We start from the raw sequence: 21,214 nt of genomic DNA on the forward strand, positions 1-21,214 counted from the left end.
CGACCCTCAGCCAGCTTTGTATACGTCTTCCACGCCCTAGCATAGCCCTGGAAAATACCATAAGCGATACTCAACGCTATCCCCGTGGTTCCACTTGCCAAGTTGATGAGCCTCCTATGGTCTTTTTTCCCATGTTCGTCATGATGCCCATCGTGAAGTCGCCACTTGGTGTTGGCTTCTTCTCCAGCAGCATCCGTTGACCGTTCATTATAAATATGCCAGAAGCACCGGTAGAGGAGTATCCCAGCTCATATCAAGATAGAAAGACTCCATCTTCCGCTCAGATTTCCTCCCCCGCGATCTATACATCGCCCACATATACATTTTTCCTGGTCGATTGATAGTTTTATTACACCCGTTTTTTGGTTCGTCCCGTACGTATCCACTGCATCCGCTTTCTTCCTCAAAGGTAGAAAACTCGCCATCGACTGTCGAATTTTCTTCTATTTTATTTAGCACCGCTCGAGAATCGTTCAGACGGAAGAGGAATATTCTGAATCTCTGCATTTATAGCGTCTTGGAAAAGAAACATACAGAAACAATGGCGTCGACGACCCCAAATCTAACGGCTCCTGCAGTCAAGCTGAACAGCGGGTACGCCATGCCGATCGTGGGGTTTGGACTATGGAAAGTCAACAAGGAAACCTGCGCAGACCAAGTGTACAATGCCATTCGAACCGGCTATCGTCTGTTTGATGGTGCCTGTGGTACGTGGGATATATTTATTAGTTGATCAGTTTCATGGGATATCTTTGCTCACGGTTCCCCAGATTATGGAAACGAAGTCGAGGCCGGCAAAGGTGTAGCTCGCGCTATCAAGGAAGGGATCGTGAGACGGGAGGATCTCTTCATCGTTTCTAAGCTCTGGGGCACCTTTCACGATCCCGAGCATGTTGAACCGGCCTGTCGTCGTCAACTGTCCCACTGGGGAATTGACTATTTCGACCTGTTCATCGTCCATTTCCCTATCTCCCTGAAATATGTCGACCCTGAAGTCCGATATCCCCCGGAGTGGTCTGCTCCTGGTGAGAAAGCTGAGAGTGGTAACGTCCCTCTCTATAAGACCTGGGGGGCAATGGAAGAGCTTGTGGATAAGAGGCTGGCTCGCAGCATTGGAATCAGCAACTTTAGCCCTCAGTTGATTATGGACTTATTGCGATATGCCCGGATCCGACCCTCCACTCTTCAGATAGAGCACCACCCATATCTTACCCAGGAGGGTCTAATCAAGTATGCCCAGGATGAAGGACTGGTGGTGACGGCGTATTCATCTCTTGGACCGCAGAGCTTCATCGAGCTGGAAAACAAAGCTGCTACTGGAACTACCCTGCTGCTCGAGCATCCAACTATCAAATCTTCTGCAGAGAAACACGGGAAAACTCCAGCACAGATATTGCTTCGATGGGCTACACAAAGAGGGATCGCGGTAATCCCAAAAAGCAATAACCCAGACAGACTGGCGCAGAACTTGGATGCAACCGGCTTCAACCTTACAGCGAACGAACTCAGGGCTATCAGTGCTCTTGATCAGGGGCTACGTTTCAACAACCCTCCAAGTGTAAGTAAACGTTTGCCCCTTCGACTTGCTTTATAACATAACTAATTCAATATTTAGTATGGTGTCAACTTTCCGATTTTTGGATAAATATTTTGGGCAACGATGTTACTCCAGTCTTTACTTAAATACACGGCCCTTGAATGTGTCAAAATATTAGGATCATACTGGCCAGGTAGTGCTCCAGACAAAATGTACTATAAATTCTAGGGAAAATAAACATGAAGGTGGCTGGAAAAGACTGCCAAATGCGCGTTTTTAAACGAATTGAATACGAAATTTCAATCCCCGCGCCAGGGTCATGAGACTTCTCTATGGCTTTATTTTTTGTTGCATTGACATCCTTTCGGAGACCCAAAGCCGCACGGCACGATAATCGGCTTGCCACAGTTCTTCGAGAATACTAATAGAAGGACGTATGGTTATAAAGGGTGATGGAGATCTATCCACAAGTACCACCGATGGATGTCTTCATTACTTGGTAAGGAGGAGCAATCCTGTAGCTACCAAGACTGAGAACGCTCGGATGATGTCACTGTTATACAGTGCGCCTTGCCCTAGGCTATGAAGTGCCGGAGAATATGCAATAAGTCGGATCCTTTAGTATAACCTTAACCACTTCCTTTGGGTCAAAGTCAAACTGGCTGTATGTTTGCGAAAACCAACAATGACTACTGATCTGCGGTGTTTTTCAACCCACCGTAGTCAAGTACCTATATTTGAATGAGCAGAGGTAGATTCATCTGGTAAGTCAACCAGAATCAGGACTTTGTTTGGACTCCTCGGTATCATGGCGTTTAACCTCAGATTTCTTCTCTTCAATGCCTTGCTTCCACATTTCCATTAACGAAGTTCCTCCCGCTTTAACAGTATTGTCATAATACCGGTCTTGGATCCGATATGGCATGGAAAACTTCCGCTTTATGAAGCAATCTGCGTATTCCACAAGTGGTACGCTGTTGTTCGGCGAGCGCATCAAATCTTGCACCTCCATCCAGTGGCGTGAAATCTGGAACCCCATATTGTAGGGGTTTTTCCGCATATTTTCCTTGTGGTCGTATTCTGATTCTTGGATTGTGCATTTGATGGTTTCGTTAGATGTACCTGATAGGTGAGGCGGAACATGCTCGCCGGAATTAGAGGAGCTTGGGTGTTCATGGATAGATTTATTCAGTCTTGGATGCGAGAGATGAACGGTCAATGGTGATGCCTTGATTGCGTCAGATGCTGCTTGAGACGACTCGAAAATTGCAAATGCCGTGCCACCAGATGTGGACGTTCTAATCTTGAAATACTACTTGCGAGTTAGCATTGCAGATAATGAGCGTGCGATAGAGCCAGTTCACTTTACCTTCGTGTTAAGAAAAGAGGATACTTCTCCAAATTTCTGCAATGATTTCAGGACTGATCTGCTTTGGGATAGCGTGCGAGGAGCAGGTTGCATCCGGATATACACCTGGCGGCTGTTAATGGAAGTACGGAGCGAGGAAGACGCCATTGCGAGCGCCCAATACAGCTTATCAAAGTATAAGCTGGGTATGCTATTTCATACTTTCGAGATGAACATTCTCTGTTTGCTGTTGTCCTGTAGCTAACCTTCAGATAGCAGAAAGAGTCCTGGATTATGTAATCGGTAACTAATAGCCACGCCATAAAAAGGGAGGTTAAATCGATTGGCCATTTGACAGCCTGTACACGTCTTGCAGTGATTCCGAGACTAGTATCACAACTCTATACATAGTATACACTCGCTAAGACGTGGACCCTTTAAAAGTTCCGCATTTTGTCAAACATTACCAAACTATATCGTGACATTTGACGATTGTGGCGAGGAATTCAAGAATATGAAGGAATATATGCTATACCGACTCCACAACTTTGGTTATTGGTAAGCCATGGCCTATGTCCTAAAGACGACATAGTATCTGATGAAATCAAGATTATTTTCGTTGTTTATACCCTTGGGAATAGACATAGCTCTTACCGAGGCCGAATACGAGTCCATCCGGGAATATTACAATGCGGTGGGCAACGCCGTTTCACCGATAGATGACTATTACAGGTGGTGTTTTAAAAAGGGCTGTCAACAGACCGTTTTTAAACAGTGTACATGTACTTACGAAGAAACATTCAACTGCACTACGATACTATGGAATCGAGTCAAATAACAAACTGAAAATTTTAGGTTACCAGGAGTTTTTTCCTTGTAGTTAGTTCTATGCTTACATAAGTAATCCTATGATCTCGACCTCTTAATGTGCATGTCCTAACAACAACGTACTTCAAAAAGAGCTCTGGCTTGTATAATGAGGAGCTCTTGTTTCAAGCTTTGTCTATCATTGATTCTGCTCATCTTGCTGCTTTTGAGCATTTACGCCTAAAGTTTTTCCTCTACAATGCTGTTGATAAGGACCTAGCGTGTAGGTTCCTGCTCGACGTAGCCACAAAGAACCCTGAAGGTTCATTTGAAGGAAAACTGCGCTCTATATTAGAAAATTTGCATGTATTGGCTGAAAAATGTATAGTTATCCTGCCTCGTAACCCTCGATATTTTCCTTGCATTCTAACTGGTTACGTCTAGTCACTTGCGATTCACCAGGTGTATCTCCTGAATTATGTTCTGCCCTCAAGGGACGCCAGAACAATGTTTGTTATGTGTCGGGAGAATCTGGTGCCCTCAAGGCTACATATATTGTCTCACCATCAATCATAGATGATAATGAAATCCAACCTGGTGTAGGTTTTCCAACTTATACTTGACGAAACTTAATCTTACAGAAAATAGGGAGCATTGCGACCTACCCTTGAAGCCTGGATATCACCACAAATGACAGAGAAGCTGTTTCTATTTTTGAATTCTTGCAATAAAAATCAGGAAGAATGCCTCAAAAACCTTTGGTTGATGAGCTCATCAGCGAGCTCTGCGTTCCGAAGTGGGCGTATCTCAATGTTTAAGAACCGGATCAATGAGACAGAGGTATCTGTCAGTAGTCTATATTCCCCTTTACCCCGTTCTCTTTATCCCTTTCGATTTACATAATAGGAAAATACTCATTTGAGCTCCTTTCAGTGGAATTCCTGGACAGTTCAGAGTGGCTGGACTTCCAAAAAACTGCACCTTTTCCATTCAGCCGTCAACTCCAGACATGGCTAGGCTGCCATTGCCTGACGGGTTCTTACTCGCTATCCATAGACCTATTTCTGCATTTAATTACTACATGTCTATCGAGAAAGAAGTTCAGGGTGGGTGGCAGTCATATAGCACAGGTTCGTTACAGTACCACTTAGTGTCGAGCTACATGGACGCTGACTTGCGTATAGATACAAAAACGCTTGGAAAGTTCGGGCAACGCATTTTACGTGGATTATTTCTCGTGATACCAGAATTTTTGAAGTTAAAAATTGCTCAGCTTATTGTTAAAGCGGTTAACCGTTGGTATCCGCAAGATAACCCATTCTTCAGATATCTTCCTGGGGGCCTATGTTTAAAAATTGGAAAAAGGGTGGATCGAAACGAAGCCAATGCCCTGCTCCTTATTGACAAAATGACATCAATACCGGCTCCAAAACTTATTGGCTTTACAAGGGATGAGAAAAACAACGTAGGGTACCTGATTATGACTATGATTCCCGGCGTGCCTGCGGATAGTGTCTATTATCGCATGTCGTATGATGAGCGCATCCAACTTGCAAAAGACCTGGGGAGACATATTTCAGAATATCGCCAGATCCCAAACCCGCACGCCGATTATCTTATTTGTGATACTCTTGGTGGCCCGACTACTGATCATCGGACTGACATAGGCAAAATATGTGGACTGTATAGTACAGAGGACGAATTTACGAATTTTCTTAGAAGGGCTCGAGGGCCAAAGAGACAAGTACCCGTTACGATATTTATACGAAAAGCATCACAGTGTATGTTTCACTCATTCAGATCTACATTTGTCTAATATACTTGTCCTGCGTGGCAAATTCTCCGGTCTGGTTGACTGGAAAAGCGCATGCTTCACCCCAGAATATTGGGAATACACGAGAGCAATTTGGGCTCATCAAGGTAATAAACGCACAGAATCAGAGTTAGGCCATGCCTTTGATAAGTGCTATCATGATGAACTGGAGGCAGAGAAATTTATTTGGATGGCAAACCCCACGTTTTGATATAGTATAGATGAGTATAGATGCACTATTCCTTGGTGTTCATTTTTGTCTTTTTAATTCATATAATCATTTATCTTGGAGACTTCAACATATATTATGTATCTGCCGTAATCTCCAATGAAATATATAATTGCCCTAACCAACAACAACAGAACGCAGAAATATAGAACGATCATAGGGAATTCTACCGTAGCAAATAGTTGATATAATATATATTATATCCACTAATTGCCGGGTAGAAGATATTCGAAAATAACTCCCGTCTATCAACCCAGCAGTTACGGACGACTTTGCTCACTGACGGCAACGTATTTCTGATCCGTGTCTAGCGCATGAATTGCTAAATCTTTCGCCTCCTCCTCAATCTTATCTATGACCTCCCAGTTAGGAAGCATACCAATGAATCCGCAGTTGGCAAGTTCGTACACGGCCGCAAGAGCCCAGGTTCGACACGTAAATTCGCTTCCTGGCACTTCAGTTGATCGAATGCAGTTTTTCATGGCGCCCATCCACTCATCCGTAACATCTGGGACCACACCAAGCTTAAGGGCAACGAGTAATCTTCCGGATTTCGTTATGTTCTTAGGCTCAACTACATAGCGCCAAAGGGTTCCGCTGAAGTTTTGGTGGAACAGGAAGCCTTGAGTCTCGGTTGTAGCGACAAGAACTCCCCAATGGTATTTTCTTGGAAGGTCGGTTCTCCAGAGAATCATATATACTCCTTTGGCTTCGACTCTAACGCCGTTGTCGTCGTCTTGAGGGCCTGGCGGGGCATTTGGGTTGGGGCTGAAGGAGGAGTGCGAGGAGGTAGCCTTAGAGGATGAGAAGAAATTGAACATTTCCACAGTAGAGATTGAAGATGACAGCTTGCAAGTCTTGCTTTTTCTTTTGGAACAAGGTATTTAGTAACAAGTTATGAAGTTTGGGTATAAAATCATTGCTTTATTCCCAATGTCTTCTACTCAAGCCATTCATGCCTACTGGCGGTAACAGCTTTAGTCATCCTATTGTCCACAAAGTAGGTATCAGAGAAAATGCAGTGTATCTTCAAGATGCAGGCTAATATGTAAATATAAAATGATTGGTGGTCCACGAAGTACTTGCTTATTAAGGGGCCGGATGTGAATTCAGCCCGTTTTGTTTGACATGAGACCGCCTGGGAAGCCTTGTGGTGCGGGCGGGCCGCAGGCTGAAGGAGCGGGCGCTTGGTTGGAGATCGAGAGCTAGGCGCCCGGAACTGGGAGATCTCGTATTTATTGCATTTATATAATTGAAGCAAGTCATGTATGTACCATGTTTGGTGCTCTGATGAGTTACCTCCCGTGTCCGCTTCGTTCGAGCCGCACAAGGCTTGGCTTCTATGGAGCAAAGACGAAGACGATCGTATCAGGCAGCTCATCGATGACAAAAACCCAGAAGAACGATAGAGAGTTCAATCCACCACGTGAGGTAGACACGACGTGCATGCCTAGAGGCAAGTCAAGGGAGAATCACTGACCCCAATTGTGGAGAATTTCAGCAGTCTTTCGGCAATCGCCTTGTTATATGCAAATATACGATACTCCATACGGAGTACTGTGGTTATAACGCCAGTCATATAGCTTCCACTAAAGCTTGGCTGGGGTAATCTGGCTTTTCTTCTGTTGACACACTCTTTTTTATACATTCTCGACCGCTGAAATGGGTGTCCTATCGAGAATCACGCGGCAACCATGATAGCCCAGTCATGCGTAAGAGGGCATCCGTTCCCATGCCATCACCCTCCCCTGTCATCGTCAATGTTATGTAACCTGAAGATCAGCGATGTGATGAGAATCCCAGCCTAATAACACGGTCTTCCCCCGTTGCTCGGTACCATGTAATTTTATACACATATAGTACTGACGGAGTACACGCTGGTGGTTCCCCCCTTTGATGGGTTAGGTTGTGACCGGGAGCACTCGAGTGGCCTCCTAGTCCGCTGCAGACCAGCCGCTAGCGTCCTGTCGCCCCTGGGCTCCCGCCAGTCAGCATCGCAGATTGGCCACTGAGCAGACACCCTGGCCGCCTGGACTGTGATTAGGCCAGCATCGCCCAATAAGGCGGCCTCCGGAGGGGGGGCCATCACACATCCTATTTATATATGTACATATATTACCTAGGTACGACAAAGGAGTCAGTCGATATTAGGATATGTACGGAGTAAGCTGTGGAGGGTGAAGCGTGAGAGAGGAAAAGGAGCAAAAGCAAAGAAGGAGGTGAGAATAAAGTATTGAATTCTGGTAATTGTGTATCGAGTGCGTATCAGCGGCTTTTTCTAGCCACCTGCTGGTAACGCCTGATACCGCCCCAATACCAGAAAGTCTAACACCTTTTCGCGGGAGGCTTACATAAGCATACACAGGACTTCGTTTCCCAACTTCAACTTTCCCCCTTCGTCTCTTCGCTCTCGTTCTCCCCTTTGTGGCCCAGCAACGACCTTCTATTTGACCTTCCAGCCTGCTCTCCCTGCGACCTCCCTTCACTTCCAGCCGCTCCCAGACACCGCATACGGCGCTGTCAGTCTCAGCCATCCGTCTCTGTGCCACTTTGCGATTGCTACAAACGCCGGGTTCGCTCGTCCGGACCGAGCAAGCGGGTTCCCTTCTTGACGCACGCCTCGAGGGGGCTTGTTCTTTTTCCCTTCTTCTTACCCCTAGCTCATCTATCGCTACACACCTGTTGGCAAGGCGCAATAGCGGAATAAGAAGAAGAGAAAAGCTTTAAATAGGCTGCTGGCCAACACCGGATCCGAAGTTTCAGCCATTTATCACTGCTACTTCTTCAAATCAACAACTGCAACTATAGCTTTGGGGGGGATTCTTGCTGGGAGTTTGATATTGTGAACTTTTCCCTCACCAACGTTAATTAACCCCCAAAATCTACTCAATCGACATTTTTGGCGGTTAGAGGCCGTTGGGAACCGTCAGCCCTACGACCCGTTTCCGACAGTTGGAAAATTGCTTAATTGAAGGAGTGGGAAACGGCCGCCCGTCTCTCGAGATAGCCTCTGCAACCCGACACTGTCGCTCGCATAATATTTCTCAGTACCAATGTCCGCTCCTTCTGCAAATCCAGGTATGTCCATGGCTGTAATATCTCTGGATACAACATCAAATTAATATCCCATAAATCTAGACTCGAGCGTAGCTCCCGAAAGTCACACACGACCTTCAAATCAGATGCCTCATGGTGTACCATCCTCCCCAGAGACCGTAGAGCAGCCAAAGAAGAAGCGATCTTTCCTCCGCATACCGTCTCGTTCTTCATCAAAGAAAAATAAAGAAGCCTCGCAATCAGATGATCTTAACCGGGAAGGCACCGGAGCATCGCTATCCACTTCGCAAACAAATCTGACGGGGAGCCACAGCAAAGCTAGTAGCACAACGTCAAGACATGCGCAGCCTCTGGAACAAGGTGTCGCCCATATTGGTGCCAAAAATGGAGCTCCACGGGCCGAACATGACTCAAAGGTGGAAAGGAAACAAAGAGGTTCACTCTGGTCGTTCTTGAGCTGCTGCCGTGCGCCCGACGATGGAGAAGACACAACCTCGCTCCCACCAAAGCAGACTGTCAAACCCAATTCCATACGGACCACGCAGCCGATTTCTGAGAAGGTGGATGCTGGTGTTGCAGAATCGAGTAGTGCCGAAAGGAAAGATGAAAGTGATATTACTGAGAAACCAGCTATCAAGGTGTTTGATGAGCAAAGTATGCCCAAGGCGGAAAATGATGCCGTGGCGGCAGTTGAGAAGGCTTCTGTAGCAAAGAATGAGGATGAGGAGGCATCCACCCTTTCTGGCCGTGATAGTAACACTCATCATCAAACTGAGCCAGTAGCCGCGGAAAGTTCCAGACATGTGTTGCCAGAGGAGTCTGGTGCCCCAAATTCTATAGTTGCCCCTCCATCTGAACAACAAAAAGAACCCACAGCAACCACCGCTGAGCAGCAGAACAAGACTGACGAGGCCAACATGAATGACCAATACCCAACCACAAGTGTTGATGAGCCAGCTGCTGAAGCAAATCACCAAGTTGTTCATCAAGCCAACCTCCCACCTCCGCCCCCATTGGACCGCCCATATATTCACTCTACCTCCGAAAAGCAGGCTCCTCCTGTCCCCTCGGTTCAGACTGAAAAACAAAAATGGCTATTGCCTCCTATTCAAGATCATTTTACTGGCAGGAAATGTCTAGTGTTAGATCTGGATGAAACACTTGTCCACAGTAGCTTTAAGGCATGCTCCCCTTTTCTTCTTCTTAGTTAAATTATCACTAACAATGACGCGCTTAGGTCCTTGACAAAGCCGATTTCACTATACCTGTGGAGATAGAGGGGCAGTATCACAATATTTATGTGATCAAACGCCCTGGAGTAGACCAGTTCATGAAACGTGTTGGTGAACTTTATGAAGTCGTTGTTTTCACCGCGTCTGTCTCTAAGGTTGGCTAAGCTAGCCCCAGAAGGCACTGTTATACAGCTATACTAACATTTCTGTAGTATGGAGATCCTCTACTAGATAAACTAGACATTCATAAAGTTGTTCATCATCGCCTATTCAGAGACAGCTGCTATAACCATCAAGGGAACTATGTCAAGGTAAGCTGCTGGATTATTGAATCTCGAATAGATTTATGGTGACTTTGGCTAATAAATACTTTTCTAGGACCTATCGCAAGTCGGTCGTGACCTGAAAGAAACCATCATCATTGACAACTCCCCAACCTCGTACATATTCCACCCAAAGCACGCAATTCCGATTAGCAGCTGGTTCTCAGATGCCCATGACAACGAGCTTCTTGATCTTATCCCAGTCCTCGAAGACTTAGCTCACAGCCAAGTACGAGACGTGAGCTTGGTGCTCGATGTCGCCTTATAGCATCGGCTTGCTTAAAAAAAAGTTAGGAGCCAGTCTGCCATCTTGACGTTTCATACCTATCTACCCCTGTTAATTCACCCCCCAAAAAAATTCTGGACCTCTACCTGCGCACTTAAAAAAAAGATGCTCTCCTACATGAGCCACGTTCGCTTTAATACCCTGTTTGTTGTTATTAGTTTTTCTTTTGTTATATTGTTATTACCCTGCAAGCACCTTTTCCTTACTTTTCTTAATTTCCCTCTCCCCTTTGGAATTATCTTCCGCTCCCCTCCCCCCCCTCTCAACCTCTTACCCTTCTCCCTGTTGTTTTGATAACTAAATTCCCTGGTGGCCTTCGCACTCTTCTACCTACACTTCCACTATCTTCTAATTTTAACCGCTAAGTGAGCGGTGACTTAAGTATTTCTAGCACACCAACTTCTTCGCCGAGGTTTTCTTAGCAGCCCTGACCTATTCCCACATTTCCTATTACCCTCCACATCCCAATCCTGGGTCTGCGAAAAGGCGCCACACTGCACATCTATTTCCTTATCTACCTTCTTTCGTACCATATCCCTTTCCACCGTCTCTGATAATTCAAGCATCCAGTTATTTAAACCCGCAGTTATACATCCCTTGATGCAACATATCCAGCTACGCATCAGCTTTAGCCCTGTGCATTATCCGTTCATTACTTTTACTTTTTATTTCCCTCCAACTCCATTAACCTACATATCTATCAACTTATTTCCCCATACCCTACACTTTTGCCACCTTTGATTGCCCCGTTTCTTCTAGTGACCCCTTTAGCCAAGCACCTAGTTTGATCATATGCATGCATACTTTTTACTTATTAGAACAAGATGTTCTTGTTTCTCATTGCTTAATTTTCTTGCCTAGCATGCATTCATATTTCCAAGTCTGAGATTTGCAGTTTTCTTCTCTTTCTTCATATTTGCATGCGTTCTAGTAACGTTTTTCTCAATTAAATACTTGATGTATTCTTTCTTGTATGTTTTAATAGATTGACATTCAACCAATCTGGGTCCAGCCGAGCCTGGAGCACAGCCGTAAAAGTCCCTTTTGAAGCAATCACTCGTAGCAAATTGATGTAGTTATTGAGTTCTAATATAAAGATCCCAACTTAGTCACGTGTTATGACATGACTCTCTACCGATAGTAAATGCTTCTCACAACTGAAATCAATATCAGACAGAGAACAGCATCTTACGGTACGAATTCGGTTTTGCAGCTACGTGTTACGTTTTGGAAGGCTACACTTAGGCTCGACTCGCCAGTAGCTTTATCTGAGGCCGCTCACATTAAACACTACCTCGCGCAACGACATGAACGAACCAACGGACCATGATGAAATTGCTAAGCCTCGCGCGATTCTCACAAACCCTGAAGTGCTGAACAATCCTCACGGGGATATTGATGGGCCTACTCCTGAAGAAATCGAAGCCGATGAAGGTATTGGAACACGTTAGATACCCTACAGGAGAGACTGGAAATCGGATGCTGACCCAGTTACTCTACTACAGATCTATTAGTTGATCTGGAGGACGATGCTGACGTATGTTTTCCGTTGGAGGATAGTCAACCCATTGTGAAATTATTAGACTCTAACTGAAGTCGGTTTTCAGGAAATATACTTGGTTCACTCGAGAGTGTCGTCTATGAAGAGCTTGAAGTTAGAACGGTTTACGCATATCGAGGTACGCAAGCTTGGAAATATGATTCCCTGATCTTTCGTTCCATATACCATGCTATATTGACGGGTAATCCAATTTTAACTGTAATTCTAACCCCTCACCAGAAAATATGCCTTCGCCAGAATCAAATAACCCGAATATACCTTCCTGATAACCTTGTACCCACATTAATGGAGCTCGACCTCTATGACAACAATATCTCGCATGTGAAAGGACTTGATCACCTTGTGAATTTAACAAGCCTTGATCTCAGTTTCAATGATATCAAACATATCAAAAACATCTCTACGCTGGTGCATTTGAAAGACCTATACTTTATTCAAAACCGAATTCAAACGATTGAGGGGCTGGAAGAATTCAAAGAATTGCGGAATCTGGAGCTTGGTGCAAACAAAATAAGGGTACGGTGCAGTATCTCTGAGATTTATATAGGCCGATTTAAAATATGGCCGGATCCGTTTGACAGGGAGCTGACAGGATTCCTTTTGCTGGGTGATAGGAAATCGATAATCTTGATAACTTGACTGCTCTTGAGGAGCTATGGCTTGGAAAGAACAAAATATCCGAGATTAAGGTACCAACCCCAAGCTCAAGCATTACCCACCCAGGTAACACTAATTCTTGTCTCCTAGAACATTTCTTCCCTTACTAACCTAAAAATACTCTCCTTACCATCCAATCGAATTGAAACCATCTCTGGACTTGAGTCCCTTTCCAGCCTTGAGGAACTCTACTTGTCAGATAATCTCCTCACTGGAATATCTGGACTGGAAAACAACTCAAGCCTCCGTATTTTAGATATTTCTAACAACAAAGTGTCCCGGCTCGAAAATTTGTCGCATTTACCCAAATTAGAGGAGCTATGGGCATCAAATAACCAACTTGCCAGTTTCGAAGAAGTCGAGCGTGAACTGAAAGACAAAGAAGAGTTAAATACTGTGTACTTTGAAGGAAATCCACTTCAGAAAGCGTCGCCGGCCTTATATAGGAATAAAGTGCGGCTTGCTTTACCCCAGATTAAACAAATTGATGCCAGTAAGTTGCCGTTGTCAACAGTGCGATTTTTTACTATGGGTCGTCGTTGCTCCACATTCAACCCCAGTTTTAGCTACGTAATGACTTCCACTGATTAATTTGCCTCTTATAGCATTCGTGAGAGTATAGCAATTTTGAGATATTTTCTAAATATTATATGCTATTACTCTGCATTTATTTCATTTCAATCGTATCCTGGGTTACTTGCTCCTGAAATGCATAACTCCTTTTATTTCCTGGTTACGCGATGGATCAATGCTAGATATGTTCTACTAGATGGTACTCTATAGATTGTCATATCATCGTAGTCTTTATTCAACCCTGTCCCATCAACTCGTTGTGGTTCTGTGTCGCTGTCAGTAACAGCAGCACAAGCAGTTGCGTCTTGGCATCAATAAAGCCTCGGCAATTCTCAGTCACGTGGACATGTGTTCACATGCCAAAAGTGGACATCAACCAACTTTCAACGATAATCCGGGGACCGGGGTTGTTCAAGTTCGACATCATTTTCAACGACAGAGAACAACAAAAAATCGTGGCCTTTGTGACTTGTTCAGAACTACGTTAGATATCTGAGATCCCCTGATAATAGAACTAAAGTCCTACTATTACCATCCCGTGTTGCAGCGACGGCTGTCGGGTGAAGGTCGCGAGACCATGGGATTCACATTAAGATAACCAGCGAATGATATGACCTATGGTCCGACAGTGAAGGCACTATGGCGGCTCAATCTACCCTTCGGCGTACAGATGACCCGATAATTATACTATATCGGCATTATTCCCAGCTCCTGGTGTCCCGTGTTCGAAAATCGTCGAGATTAGTGAGGCTAGCTGCCACAATCGCCTTACTCCTATCCATCATTGGAAGTGGGTATGGGGGGTATACCTGGTGGAAGAATTGGTCCAAAGAAAGGGTCCAAGGAAGACAACTGTTACGCAAAAATTCGGGATTACGAGGAAAAGACGGCTCAAGGATAATATACGTTCCTTACAAGTCATCTCTCACTTCCTCTAGCACGTCCAAAGTTACAATTCATCCTACAAAGTCTACGACATTTGATGCCCATCGGCGACTGTTTCTGAACCCCCCTCGGGCAGTTGGTCTACGCGAAGGATATGGAGGGGCACCACCGCCTTCCACGAAGCCAGGGTTGAACCTGGCATTTTTACACCAACTGCTTAGCCTTCTGAGCATTATGATTCCCCGATGGAATAGCAAAGAAACTGGTCTCCTACTCAGCCATGGTGTTTTCTTAATGTTGAGGACATACCTATCCCTCGTGGTCGCGAGATTGGATGGTGAAATAGTACGGGATCTCGTGGCCGGGAAAGGAAGAGCTTTCATCTGGGGCATCATCAAATGGTGCGGTATCGGTACTTTTGCTTCATACACAAACGCTATGATCAAATACCTAAAGTCGAAGGTCTCGATTGCTTTCCGAACGCGGCTAACCCGCTACGTACATGACCTTTATTTGAACGACAACATGAATTACTATAAACTTTCGAATCTTGACGGAGCTATAGGCCAAGGGGTTGACCAGTTTATCACCCAAGACCTAACCCTTTTCTGCAGCGCCGTTGCATCGTTATATTCTTCACTTGGAAAACCCCTGGTAGATCTTATTGTTTTTAACTATCAACTTTATCGTGCGTTAGGGCCACTGGCTCTCACCGGTATCCTCAGTGGGTATATTGGCACGGCATCTCTGCTCCGCAGTCACTCTCCTCCATTCGGGAAACTTAAGGCAGTGGAAGGAAAGAAAGAAGGTGACTTCCGTAGCCTGCATTCCAGGCTCCTTGCGAATGCTGAAGAGATAGCTTTTTATGGTGGAGCTGATATTGAGCGAGTCTTCCTTTCTAAAAGCTTTTCCAACCTCCAACGCTGGATGGAAGGTATCTACAAGTTGAAGATACGATATAACATGTTTGAAGACATTTTATTGAAATATTCTTGGTCAGCTTTTGGTTACCTGATCACCTCGCTACCGATTTTTCTTCCAGCCTGGGGCGGAGCTGGCGGTGTCCTGGAGATGGCTACACCTGGTGCAGGTGCCACTCGCGAACGGGGCCGTATGAAAGAATTCATAACTAATAAACGATTAATGCTGTCTTTGGCAGACGCGGGTGGCCGTATGATGTATAGCATCAAAGATTTATCAGAGCTCGCTGGATATACGTCACGAGTATATACATTAATATCAACCCTCCATCGTGCCCATGCCAATTCATACTACCAACCCCGTGGGAGTCAAATAGAACTGTACTCGCTGTCTGATGTTCAAGGGACTATTCACAGCGGGTACGACGGCGTGCGCCTTGAGAATGTTCCTATCGTGGCACCGGGACTGTTCCCTCAAGGTGGAGATGAACTTATCGAATCGTTGTCCTTTATCGTTCATTCAGGTGAACACTTGCTTATATCGGGCCCCAACGGAGCTGGCAAGTCTGCCATTGCACGGATTATCGCTGGACTGTGGCCTGTATACAGAGGTCTAGTCAGTCGACCCAGGAATTTTGGCCAAGATGGCATCATGTTCTTACCTCAGCGGCCTTACTTGAGTACTGGAACGTTGCGCGACCAAGTCATCTACCCTCACAATGAACTTGACATGCGCGAAGGCGGGCGGACTGATAACCATCTGACGGAAATACTTGAGGCAGTTCACTTGGGCTATCTTCCGGCTCGTGAGGGTGGATGGAATGGACGCAAGGAATGGAAAGACGTTCTCAGCGGTGGAGAAAAGCAGCGTATGGCCATGGCACGGTTATTTTACCATGATCCACGTTACGTATTCTTGGACGAAGCAACATCTGCAGTGTCTTCCGACGTTGAGGGTCTATTGTACGAACGCGCAAAGGAGCGAGGCATCACCTTGATAACAATCTCGACTCGAGCGTCCTTGAAGAAGTACCACACCTTTAACCTCACTTTGGGCCTTGGAACTGATGGGATGAGTTGGGAAATTGACCGCATCGGAACAGAGAAGGAGAAGATGGGTGTTGAGAAAGAATTGCAGGATTTGCGGAGGCAACTAGACAACGTTGATGCCCTCAAAGCTCGCAGGCAGGAGATTGAAGACGAACTACAGAAGGTTTGGGTGGATGAGCAAGATGCTGCTGGGCTTACTTCTGCCACCTAGTTGCTTCATGGTGTCAAGGCTATTAGTAGGTGTTTGGCTCTCTTGGTTGAGATATAGATGGGAGAAAGGGGGGCCATCGATCTTATAGATTTTGGTAAGCATAACTCAGGGGTTTGTCATGTTATTTGTGTATATAGTTAACTATCAACAAGTCTGTCGTGAGCACTGCGCATGTGTACCGAACATGCGTCACCCTCCAGTTTGAGGAATGATGATTTATTGTCTCTATATAGGCAAATCCCGCCTACACGAGCTATTATATTGCTTACTAAGACCCCTACAGCTACTAGTGGGCGGCTAAGCCAATGTTGTGTTTCGCTTAGACGAGATTAGTCACCACGTGATTCTAGTTGTCTTCCATTTTTCGTCCTCGCTTTTGCTCCAACGTCAAACATCTAAAGATTCTCCATTGAATATTTCTTTATCGATTTCATGACCGTGAGGAAAATATATTTAGGTTAATTTACCGTAAGGAAAGCCTCAGAACTTACCAACCGCTACCTGACGAATATCACCTCAGTTAGCTCCTGAGCCAACAGTTGATGAGGCCTCATTAGCCGCACTATCTCTATCCAGGAGGGCCTCATGGAGCCAGAAGAATATGCAGTCGACAGTAAAGGCCGGGTTGTGGTCCCTATCAATAGCTTTTCCGATGGCGATCCTCAAATCTGGCCACATCACTCCAACTGCACGGAAGTGGATGCTACCCTCTATCTTGAGAAGTTAGGAACGCAATGGATGAAATCAAGGGGCAAGTTCCAGCAAGGTCAGTACTTGTATTTTTTGGTTTGCGGTCATGCCGAATACCCAAAAATCACTACCGGGATGTTTATATGGTTACCTTCTCAGTGTAGACAAGAGGGAGTATTCATATTCAAAATGGGCTTCTTTATGATGTTGCCAGTTGACAACTGTGGCATAACTTATGCATTATACCAATGTATAATGTGTTATTGGTTATGCACAATTCATCCAGGCTAAGCTCACATACTAAGACGCGCTTTGTTGTTTATTTTCTAGACAAAACATATATCCTTGATCAATTGCCTGAAGGATACATCTATTATGCTCGGCCGCGTCAAAGCCAACCTACAATTGTAAGTATCATGGCATATGCTTAGCTCAGGGGCGATTGCTAATATACTCTCTGACAGACAGACAAGTTCCTCTGGGGGCATCCGTCTGGGAAATATTATTTTTCTCCAAATAGGTTTTGGCCCCATTTCATCTATTTGATGAATGGTGGTTCAGAAGCCTGCCAGTGTGAGCATTGTAGCCCTGTTCGGAAAGCTGCAAAGCCTGGAAAGCTGTCAGCGAGCATGTCTCAAAAAAGGCCAGGGCGCCCCGCCGGGAAACCTAGGAACGCGTTGGATAATCAAATTGGATCAACGCAGCCAAGGGCTAGCAGACCAAGTATTACCCCATTTTACCTTGACAAAATCTAACCTATTTGGACTCTAACACGCATTTTAGAACGCATGAGGCGAAAGAAATTCTTAGTTGAAGACGCCGAGGGAAACCAAGATGTTTTCAAGGAGCTGGTGTATTATCTCCATGTGGAGGGTACCCAAGATACGCCAATATTAGAAAATTCAAACATGGAATGGAAAGCTGAGCGAGAGCTGTTGCATAACCACTTGACCCGTGTCCGTATGCAACACTCCTTTTTCCCAAGAATAGGTGAACTGGTCCTCTGGTGCGTGGAGGTAAATGGAGAGATTAAGTTTGAGTGGGAAACCGAAACCTTTCAGATATACTCACACAAACGGAAGAAGTTCTTAGGCATTCCAAAATGGTATGCCGGGGTGGTTACTCAGGTCCCAGAAGAACCGCTAACTTTGCACAATGCCATTATCGAAACCAATAATGGATACGCGCTGAATATGTCAGGGTATCGCATCGAGCTATTTCCGGACCCAAATAGCTCTGACAAAAGCATGTCGAACCAGTACAAATACGTGCCGCTTAGCCGTATCCGCCCTTTCAGCTTCTGGGCCGTTTACCTCCAAGGAGTCAGATCTGAGGATTTTCACCCTTCTATAACCCATGCATTGACTATAATGTCCTCGTTTAGTATGGTGGATAAATACCATTTTAAAGGTACATGGCCAGATGCCTCGGTATATTGCGAGGGCATCTACCTAGGATCTGAACTGCTTATTCGAGGCGATGGAGTTCGTCTCATGCCGCATGACCAAAATGGAAATTATGACCCGAAAGGAAAAGCCACAGAAATCTTGGTAATTGATAAAATTTTATTTAAACTAATGGGATGCGATGCAGACCTGAAATCACCTTTACTCTGCGAAAATACAACCGCACGTTTGTCTGGCAAGGTTTATACCCTGGATCCGAAACTTGCCTATGATCCGAACAAGCCGATGACGGATTTCGAGGTTACCGAATCTTTTGAATGCACTGGCATGCGAGAATATGGGTCTTGGTACCCGCTATGTGAACCAAATGCAACTGTTGAGGTCTCCTTAAGCCAAGTTATTGGGCGATGCCTTGAATCCGAGTACATGGATATTATGTTTCAAGACCTATCCCTTGGTATTGATCTTGATAGTGTTAGAGGCGGCCGTCTCTATGCTCAGGAAAGAGATGAACGCATCGCTCCTGGCAAAGACTGGTTTTGTGGAGATAACCGTTTAGAACAGCTCGCCCTTGAGTCGTTGAACGGTATTGAGCATAGCAGATACGACGATTCGAGGGATCCAAAGATGTGCAGAGCCATCATGAATATTATCAATGGCGAGGCCGTCGATGCAGACCATCGAGATGCTAAAATTGTTCGTCAGCTTGGCCGAGCACATGAGGGGCTCATTGGAAGCCGATCAGGTAATACAAGATTTGATAGTGCAGGGAAGCATAGCTCAATGGTTTTAACAGCACTCGGCGGTGGAACTATCTCTTCCTACTCCAACGCCACGCCGATTGAGACTCCTGCAGGAGATACAGTAGACGAATCGGGCGAGGATGAAATCGAAGGCAGTCCAAGGAAAATTCAATTGTTGTCTGATAGCGAGGAAGATCCTATCAGCCAACCATTACCCAAACGTCAGCGCCAATTATGAGCCTGCGTTTCCTTTTTTTCATATTTTCGACAACAGAATATGTTTCTTTGTTTTGGTGCATTGGAACTCTCACGGGAGGATGGGTAAAGGGGGTTAAGCTTAATTTTCTTTTTCTTTTCTTCTTTTTTTCTCTTCTCATGTTTGAATAGGCTTAGCGAAGGCTACTGCGGTAAAATTTAATGTACTGAGCGTTTATAGAACCTTTGAGATGTACTTTAGAAATATTTCAACTTTTGTTTTAACCAGTATTGCCTCAATACCCAGAAGCAGACGTATCTTCGAACACCAGGTAGCATTTACCTATTTGCAAACACTTTATATCACGAGAGAGCTATCCATTAACATAACCAAGTTATATACACAGGGCAGGATAGGCCACTTAGTATCCTCAATGGTTCCTCTCCACAATCTCGCGGGCAAAGTCCGCGAACGTTTTTCCAGCTGCCACTTCTTCAGACAAGTTTGGTTGAGTGAACACAGCCAGTGTGTTCCTTGCAATCTTACCTCCCGTTCTTGCACCCTTGACAAAGTGCGGCACAGCCTTGAACTTCCCCTGTGTAATGAGTTCAAGAGCTTCGCCTGTCTGAAAGGCAATGCAGTCTTTCGGTATGTTGACCTTCACTACCTCGCCGGTTCTGGATTGTATATATAGACCGGCCTTTGGGTCAGGGGATGTTGGGAGTTCAGGTAAAGGGGTTAAGTCCGCCAACTGCTGGGGTTTATTCTCCGCTTCATCTACAAACATTGCGGATGTCAGGCCCGTGAGACAACCATGATCAACATGGGTGGCACACCAGTCGTCATCATCCGCCTCTTTACCGCTAGCGTCCGCCTCTGGAGCAGGAAAGTAATGCAGCAGGCGGGCTTTGGTTGTCAAGCTAGTTTTCACAACATGTTCCAAATACCCGTTCTTATATCCCTCAATATTTGCGATAGCGTATCTATCACAAGCTCTTGCAACAAGGACCGCCGTGTCGATAATTAAGGTGCATAATTCAATCAGGCTTGGACGGAAGTTAGGCAGCTTTTCGGCAGGAGGCCAGATATTGGCCGCCGTGTACCCCGGGAAATCAGGAAACTCGCTTGCGGGAACGCTCTGCAAGTCTGGATTTTGATAAAAGGCACAGTTGATATAATATGACCCTTTTAAGGTATCATAATGGCCTGATCGGAGGGTCTCTTTCCCGCAGGACCAGCCTATAAGATATTTGGACTCGGCTGAAGTGAGAGATTCTAGCGGCAACTTTTGTTAGCACTATGCTATCCCTAGCGGCTCAGCAAGGGCTTACCTAGCTCCTCTGGTGTCAGAGATGCAACATACGATGCATTGGAGAGTGCCTGAGCTCGAAGGCTCTTAAACTCCGCAGGGAGATCTTTTACAACGATAATCCCCAGCGATGCAGGGCCAAAGGCTTCCGATAAGGTCTCAAAGGAGACGGTACCTGTATTCATGTTAGGGAGGATTATACGCCGCCATCAAGAAGATATGATAAGAGCCAACATGCAAGGTTTGCTCACTCACCAGCTCGGAGCTCCTCTAGGCTCACAGTTACGGGATTTGCGAGAGTTATTCCAGCCATGTTTATATAAATAGCAATGTATCGTTAAAGTGCTTTGTTATTTGGAAGTAGTTATGTGCTACAGGTAT

The 21,214-nt window shown here is 45.3% G+C and overlaps 10 protein-coding genes across 10 annotated transcripts; 6 read left to right on the forward strand and 4 right to left on the reverse strand.

Annotated features, from left to right (window-relative positions):
• Nucleotides 1-541: 541 nt before the first annotated feature.
• On the forward strand, nucleotides 542-1,645 carry MCYG_02411 (NAD(P)H-dependent D-xylose reductase; the record flags this gene model as incomplete). Its single annotated transcript, XM_002849431.1, has 3 exons — nucleotides 542-707; nucleotides 771-1,558; nucleotides 1,616-1,645. 3 exons carry the CDS (start codon nucleotides 542-544, stop codon nucleotides 1,643-1,645), a joined length of 984 nt encoding a protein of 327 aa, XP_002849477.1.
• A 661-nt stretch (nucleotides 1,646-2,306) lies between these two features.
• MCYG_02412 (conserved hypothetical protein) lies at nucleotides 2,307-3,053 on the reverse strand (the record flags this gene model as incomplete). The annotated part of the gene is made up of 2 exons (XM_002849432.1): nucleotides 2,307-2,849; nucleotides 2,907-3,053. 2 exons carry the CDS (start codon nucleotides 3,051-3,053, stop codon nucleotides 2,307-2,309), a joined length of 690 nt encoding a protein of 229 aa, XP_002849478.1.
• A 1,648-nt stretch (nucleotides 3,054-4,701) lies between these two features.
• Nucleotides 4,702-5,716, forward strand: MCYG_02413 (conserved hypothetical protein; the record flags this gene model as incomplete). Its single annotated transcript, XM_002849433.1, has 2 exons — nucleotides 4,702-5,359; nucleotides 5,382-5,716. 2 exons carry the CDS (start codon nucleotides 4,702-4,704, stop codon nucleotides 5,714-5,716), a joined length of 993 nt encoding a protein of 330 aa, XP_002849479.1.
• A 278-nt stretch (nucleotides 5,717-5,994) lies between these two features.
• MCYG_02414 (conserved hypothetical protein) lies at nucleotides 5,995-6,555 on the reverse strand (the record flags this gene model as incomplete). Its single annotated transcript, XM_002849434.1, has 2 exons — nucleotides 5,995-6,086; nucleotides 6,114-6,555. The coding sequence occupies 2 exons, from the start codon at nucleotides 6,553-6,555 to the stop codon at nucleotides 5,995-5,997; spliced, it is 534 nt and encodes a 177-aa protein (XP_002849480.1).
• Nucleotides 6,556-7,881: 1,326 nt separating this feature from the next.
• Nucleotides 7,882-8,501, reverse strand: MCYG_02415 (uncharacterized protein; the record flags this gene model as incomplete). The annotated part of the gene is made up of 2 exons (XM_002849435.1): nucleotides 7,882-8,413; nucleotides 8,479-8,501. The coding sequence occupies 2 exons, from the start codon at nucleotides 8,499-8,501 to the stop codon at nucleotides 7,882-7,884; spliced, it is 555 nt and encodes a 184-aa protein (XP_002849481.1).
• Nucleotides 8,502-8,787: 286 nt separating this feature from the next.
• MCYG_02416 (plasma membrane phosphatase required for sodium stress response) lies at nucleotides 8,788-10,614 on the forward strand (the record flags this gene model as incomplete). Its single annotated transcript, XM_002849436.1, has 5 exons — nucleotides 8,788-8,812; nucleotides 8,873-9,954; nucleotides 10,029-10,178; nucleotides 10,236-10,334; nucleotides 10,402-10,614. 5 exons carry the CDS (start codon nucleotides 8,788-8,790, stop codon nucleotides 10,612-10,614), a joined length of 1,569 nt encoding a protein of 522 aa, XP_002849482.1.
• Nucleotides 10,615-11,939: 1,325 nt separating this feature from the next.
• MCYG_02417 (protein phosphatases PP1 regulatory subunit sds22) lies at nucleotides 11,940-13,472 on the forward strand (the record flags this gene model as incomplete). Its single annotated transcript, XM_002849437.1, has 7 exons — nucleotides 11,940-12,078; nucleotides 12,138-12,169; nucleotides 12,240-12,311; nucleotides 12,413-12,709; nucleotides 12,808-12,882; nucleotides 12,941-13,343; nucleotides 13,456-13,472. 7 exons carry the CDS (start codon nucleotides 11,940-11,942, stop codon nucleotides 13,470-13,472), a joined length of 1,035 nt encoding a protein of 344 aa, XP_002849483.1.
• Nucleotides 13,473-14,062: 590 nt separating this feature from the next.
• Nucleotides 14,063-16,489, forward strand: MCYG_02418 (peroxisomal long-chain fatty acid import protein 2; the record flags this gene model as incomplete). The annotated part of the gene is made up of 1 exon (XM_002849438.1): nucleotides 14,063-16,489. The coding sequence occupies one exon, from the start codon at nucleotides 14,063-14,065 to the stop codon at nucleotides 16,487-16,489; it is 2,427 nt and encodes an 808-aa protein (XP_002849484.1).
• A 585-nt stretch (nucleotides 16,490-17,074) lies between these two features.
• MCYG_02419 (conserved hypothetical protein) lies at nucleotides 17,075-19,566 on the forward strand (the record flags this gene model as incomplete). The annotated part of the gene is made up of 5 exons (XM_002849439.1): nucleotides 17,075-17,255; nucleotides 17,510-17,586; nucleotides 17,644-17,902; nucleotides 17,963-18,139; nucleotides 18,272-19,566. The coding sequence occupies 5 exons, from the start codon at nucleotides 17,075-17,077 to the stop codon at nucleotides 19,564-19,566; spliced, it is 1,989 nt and encodes a 662-aa protein (XP_002849485.1).
• Nucleotides 19,567-19,954: 388 nt separating this feature from the next.
• MCYG_02420 (conserved hypothetical protein) lies at nucleotides 19,955-21,146 on the reverse strand (the record flags this gene model as incomplete). The annotated part of the gene is made up of 3 exons (XM_002849440.1): nucleotides 19,955-20,799; nucleotides 20,856-21,008; nucleotides 21,089-21,146. 3 exons carry the CDS (start codon nucleotides 21,144-21,146, stop codon nucleotides 19,955-19,957), a joined length of 1,056 nt encoding a protein of 351 aa, XP_002849486.1.
• Nucleotides 21,147-21,214: the final 68 nt, after the last annotated feature.

This window comes from Microsporum canis, genomic scaffold (assembly GCF_000151145.1).
Source record: "Microsporum canis CBS 113480 supercont1.2 genomic scaffold, whole genome shotgun sequence".
NCBI classification, from domain to species: Eukaryota; Fungi; Ascomycota; class Eurotiomycetes; order Onygenales; family Arthrodermataceae; genus Microsporum; species Microsporum canis.